The sequence below is a fragment of the Triticum urartu genome, chromosome 3A, assembly GCF_056163025.1.
Source record: "Triticum urartu cultivar PI428250 chromosome 3A, HENAU_Tu73, whole genome shotgun sequence".
NCBI classification, from domain to species: Eukaryota; Viridiplantae; Streptophyta; class Magnoliopsida; order Poales; family Poaceae; genus Triticum; species Triticum urartu.
Genome location: NC_141875.1, coordinates 680,435,574 through 680,444,365, shown reverse-complemented (window position 1 = coordinate 680,444,365; position 8,792 = coordinate 680,435,574). Strand labels below are relative to the sequence as shown.

At 43.4% G+C, this 8,792-nt stretch overlaps 1 protein-coding gene across 1 annotated transcript; it reads right to left on the bottom strand.

The window, feature by feature from the left end:
- Positions 1–883: 883 nt before the first annotated feature.
- LOC147981516 (uncharacterized) lies at positions 884–2,828 on the bottom strand. The gene is made up of 2 exons (XM_087515989.1): positions 2,105–2,828; positions 884–2,021 (listed from the first exon to the last, which is right to left on the bottom strand). The coding sequence occupies exons 1-2, from the start codon at positions 2,260–2,262 to the stop codon at positions 884–886; spliced, it is 1,296 nt and encodes a 431-aa protein (XP_087372115.1). The 5' UTR covers positions 2,263–2,828.
- Between the last annotated feature and the right edge of the window lie 5,964 nt (positions 2,829–8,792).

The following is an 8,792-nucleotide window of genomic DNA, read 5'->3' as shown; positions in this document are numbered from 1 at the left end:
ACCCTACCCACGCCTCCATGTATGGTGCGGTGCGCCTGTAGGCAACAAGGCCATGAGTAACCTTACTTGGTGTATGACTAACTATAGTATGCAAAATCTATTTCTCAACATGCACCATCACCTGAATCTCTCGCACGAGGGCCATGTACCTTGATCAACTATCTGTGAAAGCATTAATCGTTGCGACCACCTCAACATAGTCCATCTCCACCACAATGGGAAGCTGGGTTCAGCGCTAGCTGTTGAATGTAAAAAGACAATAGACACAGAGATGTAACGTGACACATTGTCTATTGATGATATATATAGCCCCAGGGGATGCTTCGAACAGATGTGATGGCCTGGAGAGACGTGCATGGCGGTTAGGGATAGTGGATATTATCCTGCCAAACTCTCTATGCAAGCCTCCAGCTCTGCTTCCAGGGCACTACCGCATGTGGACAACTCTCTAGACATGGTAAAGACGGCCGAGCTCGCATCATCACGGAGGACCATGGCACATTTAGACTCGCTCAGTGATGCCACAAAGTTTCCATCTGAGTTAAGTTTCACCCAGTCCTCTAGTGGTTTCTTCTAGTGAAGCTCCTTCTCCACCCTTCTGTTCGACCTTGCAAGAGGAATGGGAGCTCCATGGATTGCCGACTCATCAAGCACCATCCCGCCCTTCTCTATATTCTCGTGGTTTTTTAATGCACATGATGGATGTGATATAGGTATGCAGAGACCGGCATGAGGCTTCCGCCAGGGGTGGTTCTTTCTCATTCGTAATCTCGTTCGGATGTGCTAGGATCTCCATAAGGTCATGAGCAACACCATGCAGGCAATTTCCTAGAGGGGCCCAGCACGCCAAATAGTCCACTCCGGTCCAGTGTTGCAAATGGAGTCAACGTCTGGGAGTAGCCATTTCCAGAATATCAATCTCTTCAAGAAGGGATTCCCAACCATTTTCTCTCAAGTCAACAAGCAGCACCTTTGTGTTGGACACACAATCCAAAGCATTCAAAATATCCAAAGATTTAGTTTGCAGTCTTACACACAACACATCAGTGATCTTCATGATTTTTTCCATTAGGTGCAGAATAAACACAAAATCAAATGAGATGAGAATCCTAAGAGCACCAACAGCATCTCCTCGAGAAAATTGTGAGACCGAACGATCACTTGCTATACTCCTTAAAACAGAAACAGAAGCAGCAAACATCTTTCTTAAGCTTTGGATTGATTTATAGTGGGAGCTCCATCTAGTGTCTCCTGCTCTTTGTAAAGAGCCTAACTGATTTGACCCTCGGCCAGTATCAAGTTCTCCTAGTTCGATCTCTCGTTCAATTTGAGCTGCCTGGTTTGCTAGCAATTCATCGTTGCGTTTGGAAGAAGCACTAACAACATTGACTATAAAGTTTGCATGCTGAAAGAAGTTGTGTACCTCATGCACCTCTCTGGATGCTGCAACAAGAGCTAACTGTAGCTGATGAGCCATACAATGAATGTAGTATGCATACGGACACTCCCGAAGAATAAGAGCCTTCAATCCATTCCACTCTCCCCTCATGTTGCTAGCCCCATCATATGCTTGGCCCCTGATATCTTGCACATTCAGGTTATTGAAAGCTAGAACAGCAAGTATCTTGTCTTTGAGAGTTGTTGCAGCAGTATCTTTAACATGCACTACATCAAGAAAGCGCTCTGTAATAATTGATTCTTCATTGGCAAATCTAATAACAACCGCCATCTGCTCTTTTTTGGATTCATCCCTAGCTTCATCAACCATTATACAAAACTTGCGATTGCCAATTTCTTCTTTAATTGATTTATGCACTTTACAAGCAATTATGCTTACAATTTCTTTCTGGACTTCTCCGCAAGTGTACTTTGCATTTCTTGGAGCATTTTCTAACACCACTTCATTGACCTCTTTATTATACGACGTCAGAATCTTGAGCATCTCAATAAAATTACCTCGGTTTTTAGATCCCGGAGATTCATCATGGCCTCTAAAGGGACATGCTTGAAATGCTAACCACCTGTAGATGCAACAATTGCTTAGTATAGAATTTACAAGTAACAAGTCCACTTGGGACATAATAGATATAGAAATCATGCTTACCTGATGGCATCAATTGTAGTCTTGAATCTTAGTCTCGCATCTGCCACTCTTTTCTCACATTGCTTCATCATTACCTTGTCTATATGAGACATGCTATTCTTAAGATTTTCAAAACATCTAACAGCAAAGTTATGAGCTGAGTTAGGATCACGACCCATGTGAGTTAGAAAAGCACATTCTTTCCCATTATTGACCTTTTTCCAGTTTTGAAATCCCTTGACTGTGAATGTATCTGAGGCTCTGAGCCACACCTTCCAATTGGCTTTTTGGAAAAGAGGAAACAAGGCAAGCAGTATGCCTTATGTGTGTCAGTTGAATACTCTAACCAAAAATGGTTTGTAAACCAATCTTTCTGGAATCGACGGCGATGAGTACCTGTTCCAGCAAATGGGTATTCCTCTGGTTGTAGGATCGGTTGATATGCGCCCTCAGATATATAAAAACGCCGAGCTTCATCTTGCTTGGCAGGAGGGAGTTGCCAAATTTGAAGACGTTTGCCGGGGTCTCTAATATAATCTGTTTCTGTTGTTACAACTGTCTCTTGCTGTGGACCTTCTACAGATGCTGAAACATTCTGATCAAGAGTGTTACTCTGTCCACTACTTTGTCCTTGTTCGGCTGTGTTGGAATCATCAACACCGGTAGCAGTAGGTTCAGGTTGGGAGCCAGGGCAGGAGCTTGATCCAACCTTCTCAAAAAAAGAAAGCATTGTCTTCCTCTTCATGACTACACAAACACAAAAATACAGATCGGTGACAACAGACAATAAATCCAAACAAAAGAGCAGGCCTAATTTGTGTCATGCCTAATTTGCAGCACATGTTTGTGAGAATAAACAAGATATTAGTTCCCCTAATTCCCCTGATCCCATTTAACCTAAGTACCTAACTCAAGAATTTCTGCAGTAAGGATCAGTTCGCCGGCATATAAATTGCATAGCATGAATTAAAGAAGACTCACTTGCAGGTTGGCCGTCTGCGTCGATTGATTCCTATTCTGTAGGAGTCTAGGAGACCTCAGGCCTGCCTCTTTGTCTTCCGTGTTGGGCTAGTGGGCTAAACATATGCTACTGGGCTTGAGATCACCGTTGGGGGGGCTAATTAGTTCTAACTAGTCCTGATCGAACAAAAATTACGCTATACAACGTTGGTTCGACGCGCAAGTTGGGGGGGGGGGGTTGGCCCCCGCTCGACCCCCCGTAGCTCCGCCCCTGACAGGTACAACTCCGGCGACAAAGGCTGCCCAAAGCAGTGCGTGGTACTATATATGAAACATCAAAAAAAAAAGTTAAGGAAAAACACTTGTCACAGTGCGTGGTACTGGGCCGTGATCATCTTCTTCTTTCCTTGTTCCAGATTGATTAAATTCGCTAGACTCAGAGAAACATATCGTGTTTAACTTGGTTAATATACATATACCTTCCCCCGCAAAAAAAAAACGCTCCTGTCGTTAGCTTTCTTATTACGCGTGAGATATGTAGTTTCCGCAGTATATTTGCAATGAGGCTAAGCCCAGCACAAGTCTATTCATGTTGTTTCCGAAAGATCACCGTGACTCCTCATATCTTCTTCTAAAAAAAGGACTCCTCAGATTCTTTCTTTCCTTTTTTTATAGGCTTATATATTACATGCTGTTACTATACCGGAGGAGCCCCATGGAGGGGGCTCACGGGCGTCTGTTTCCTAAGGGCAAAATTGGGTGCCATATCTCCGTGTTGGACTCCGAAGAGGCACCAAGGTACATTGGGGGGCCAGATACAACATCAGAGTTGCAATCCAAGACATTTCTTCTGGTGTGTGATAGCCTCCATTGGTACCCGGTGCAACATCAGAGCGGAAGCAAGGTGGTATTTTTTGTATTCAATACCACAACTGAACCTTTTTCGCAGGTGCATGCTCCAGTTGTTCCCACGGAATCATACATCTTTGATATGGACAATACAATTGGCATATATAGCTATAATTATGCCATGAAAATTGTCGACATTTGGGTGTTGCAGAACAATGAAAGCGAGGTATGGAACTACAAGTACCAGGTTGATTTGCCGTTCGCAGAAATCGGTCAGGAGTTGGGAATGTGGAATAATTGTTGGGATGTCAGCGTTGTATCGACAGATGGTGATGTCCTCTTGCTGCTAAGTCATGGCGAGTGGCTGCTTCACATTAATACTGATGGTGAACTGGTTGGCAACTTCCATCGTGATGGCGAAGAGTTGTATCCTTGTGAACTTCGGCTCAAACAAACTCTTGTTTCACATGCCTTCTTTGCAGCAGTAGAAGATAATTTTATGACTGATTCTCCTTTCATCTGACGTTTGTTGCGTGAGTTGGTGCCTCTTCACAGCCTAGCCGTAGTATCCACAAGAGCTGCAATTAATATCTATGAACTGGACCAAGTGTGTGCCCCCTGACTTCTTTTCATGTACTCCCTCCGTTCCAAAATAGATGACCCAACTTTGTACAAAAGTTAGTACAAAGTTGGGTCATCTATTTTAGAACAGAGGGAGTAGATGTATAGATGAAGTTGTGATTAGAAGCATGGACTTTTAGTATGTTGTTGCAAGAAATTTATGCTTGTTTCTGTACCTTTGGGGTTGAAGTGTCTACTGTATGGGTTGAAGTACTAAATTATTATCACTTTATATGCTTCATGCATGTCACTATTTCTTGGACGGAAAAATTGACTGTGCCTTCTGTTGAAGCTGGCGATGAAAAAAGACTAGAGTTTCCTCTTTGTTGACTTGTAGGCTGCATCTGATTTTCTGAGGATCTAGGAGCAATAGTTCATAAATTTCATCATCATGATTACTAAATGAAATGTTCTAAGTGTTATAATTCTTTTTTCATGAATATGTTGCATCTGGTCATTAGGTACTTCCTTGGAAACTAAGATGCTCGCAATAATTGGACATGGTTACATTTATCGTATTTTGAGGAGGGCGTGTTCTTGTAAAAAAGATTGTTACTGGGACCTGAAAATCTATGAACAATTTTTTGTCCTTCCATCCTCACACTGGTTTTATGTTAAACTGTTTGGAGAGATATCTTACTACTTCACTTTTCCTGCTACAAATCTCAGGATTAGTGCTTCTTGATGCTTCATATTAACATCAGTTGAATAAGCAAGATTTGTACTATTAAGCACAATAAAGGTTTTTCATGATCTGGCCCAGGCCTCATATTGTGTTCATGTCTCACGAAGGACTGCACCAGGCCTGTTGTGTAAAATGATGAATTTAAATACCTGCTTGCTGGAAGTATGGAACAATGCCTGTGTTGGTATATCCCAGTAACAGGAAGTATAGGAGCACTATGAAAACAGATGAAAAGTACATGCATATACCATTTTTAAGTCTGTTGCAGCATACAGTAGTTCCACAGACCACAGGAAAGCAGTTCTAAAACTTGTTTCTTGCCTAGATAATTGCATTGCAAAATTTCAAAGCTGATGGAGAATACTGAAGCACTGATGACATATATTCAACAATTAAGTTGCAGAGCTAAATACAGAACCATATTAAAGATTAAGCACAAGATAGCATCAAGCTGAACAGTGGAGCACTGGATACATATATCATGCCCTAGTTAATTAACATAACACACAGTAATTCCATATCAGAAATACAACCTAGAAACAACTTGTTTCTTGCCCGGAACAAGTCAAGGCATAACCAAATAACAAAACAAAAGACCACAGAGAACTTGTTTGTTGCATCGAACAGTGCACTGCATAACCTAGGTTCAATCATCCAGTTTATCATCGCCTCATGTGAAACCCAGTTCAGAAACTAGGAAGTTGATCGGTGTAGCTCGCTAGAAGCTGGATGATCGTGAAAGGACGGTTATCGCGAGGATAAACTGCTTGTTCTGCTTCACAAAATCGACGGCTTCCGAGATCCTCTCTGTTTTCCCATTCTTGATGTCACATTTGCAGATATTAAGTTTTGTCCATATGTGTACATCGAGCCAGGAGCATTATGAAAGCAGATGAAAATCACATCTGTTGCGTATACAAATCCTCCTTGTTTCATCATAATTAAACTATTGTCTACTATCTGTTAATAAGACAGTAGCATGTTTCCCTTGGCAAATATGACGAACAAATTTTTTTTTGAAGGCTCAAGGAGAGCCCCGCTTTGAACTAACGAAGCCATCAACCGGCCAGGAATTACATCGGCCCATACAACAGGAAAGAAAAACAAAGAAACTGAAAACGATTGATACAACATGCTACAAAAACAGCTTACAGGCACCACAACAGCAAGCACAAGGATATTCTACAAGTAAAGCAGCTAAATGTTGATGGAGCCCTTCGACGCAAATGAAGCACCAAAGCAATGACATCAAGCGAACTTCAAGAGGGAATCGCGCCCAGCGAAGATAAACATGCCCTCATCTACTCCAAAAGGAAACCACCATCATCGAACCTTCCTTCTCCAATTCCGAAGGGGACCCCTGCCCCTCGCCTTGGATCGAAGGGCGCCGGACCGTCGCAAATTGAAGCAACTCACCCTTGAGCAAGGGATGGTAGAGATTTTGTAGCACCTTGGGAGATTCTCAGCGTGACCAACCCACTATGTAAGATCACCAGGAGAAGAGCCTAACCGCAGCTCAATGGTCCATATACGAAGAAATGAAGCTGTTGAAGGACGAGGGAGCCAAAGAAACAATCTCAGAGTTGATAAACAACTGAAGTTGAGACAAGATTAGTGCTCGAAAAATTAGGACCCATGTCCGAAGCGCCCATGCCGTGCTGCTGCACATAGGGGAGAGGAACCCTATCCACTCCCCCTACCATGGTAGCACACAAACGACCGACCTACTGACAACCACAGGGAGCTAATCTTGCGAAAATATCATCCCGGCGTTATCTCCTACTACGATGTTGCTGCGCACCGGATAACCGCATCCAAACGCCAATGCACACCGCCAACTCACCCAAGATGACACCTTGAGGAACGTGACGATACAAAGTCGCGTCGCTGCCGCCCAGACCAGAACTGACTAAGGTTTCACCCGGGTATGAGAGGGGAGGGAGAGGGGATCCAACCTCGACGGCGCCTCCGAGAAGGGGAACGACGCCAGCAGGCGTCGCCACCGTCGTGACCGGAATAGCCGGCCCCGGTCCGAGCTCGCAACTCCGGCATCCCCGCTTTCAACGGATCCAGCAAAAGGCGGCCGCCATGACCTAGATCCACTGGGGAAAAGGCGTAGGAAAGGGGAGGAACAAGACCTCCAGATCCGACGCACAGCCAGGGGCACCAGGCCACCCGACGCGACCATCGCCCAACGCCTCCACTCCACCACTCGCCGCCCGAACGGCCAAGGGGGGAGGAGGAGCACCAACGAACGCCGCTGACCCCTCTGGCGGCGGAGAGGAGGAGAAGGGAGGGGAAGGTGGCTTGGCGGCTAGGGTTGTGTTTCCACCCGTGTCGCCCCGAGCAGAGTAAAGCGAGCCTGCCTCTTTTGACAGCAATATTTGCACTATAGGAAATCATTCAACTGTTTACTTGTGACAGCAATATTGTTTCCTGTTAAAATTACTCCCATATGACATGACATCACGGTAGTTAGTATCTCCAATTACAACATTTTTCCTATTTGAGCAAGGAAATATATATATTCAGTTTAGAGTACTTTAATTTCACAGCAGCATCAGTGTAGTTCTAGGTTCAGGTTGTGTTCCAGTTCTATATATGGAGCCAACTGGGAGCTTTATTCAGGCATGTCTGTCTTTGATTGTACATCTTCTATTTTTTTTGCAAGAAACACAAATAGATTTTTGCAAGCAACATAAGTCAGAACCTGTGCATGTGTACTTGTACTTGTCAACCTGTGCACGTTCGCTAACTGTTTCTTGATGCACCTCTGGCTCTGAGAATGGTTAATGATATCACCTAGCTTACAGAAACAAGAACCTATGTTGTGCTTGTACTTTCAGCTTAAGACTAGCATTGGCAACAGAGCAAGAAGCTGAGAGAATTCATTAAATTTTGAACATCTATAATAAAGGATCAAGACAATTGGTGAATAAATCTAAATCTGCTAGATTCGTCAGCTCAAGCAACACTGATCAAATGAAAGAAGAGGTGATGCATGCTTTAGACATAAGAAGAGAAGCGCTTGAAGAAAGGTATCTTTGCCTCCCAATGGCCACAGGAAGTACGACATGAGCTTTTGAGAAGCTATGCACAAGAGTAAGAAACATGGCGGGAGATGGAACAGAATTGGTGGTCATGCAGGCAGTGCAACTGTTCTCAGTGAGTTGTTTTAATCTCTCAAAAACAACTTGCAAGATATTGTCCAGATTTTGGTGGGGAGGAGATCGAGATAAACAAAAAATGCATTGGAGGAAATAGGATGAAATTGCCCGACCAAAATTAGCAGGATGGGGTTTAGAAATCTTCAAATATTCAATTTAGCCATGTTGGCAAAACAAGGATGGAAATTGATAACTAAACCAGAATCCTTATGTGCACGTGTCAACCTACATATGGAAGAATCGATGGATCCCAAGCCTTCCAGGATGCAGGCCAATATTCAGGAGCAAAGGTGCAATTGTATCAAAACTTTCAGTTTCAGAGCTCATTAATGATGATAGAAGAAATTGGAACATTAAAAAGTTGAATAGTAATCAATCTCCTATGCAAGTAACATAAGCTCTTAAGATTCCTTTGGGAAGGTTAGAC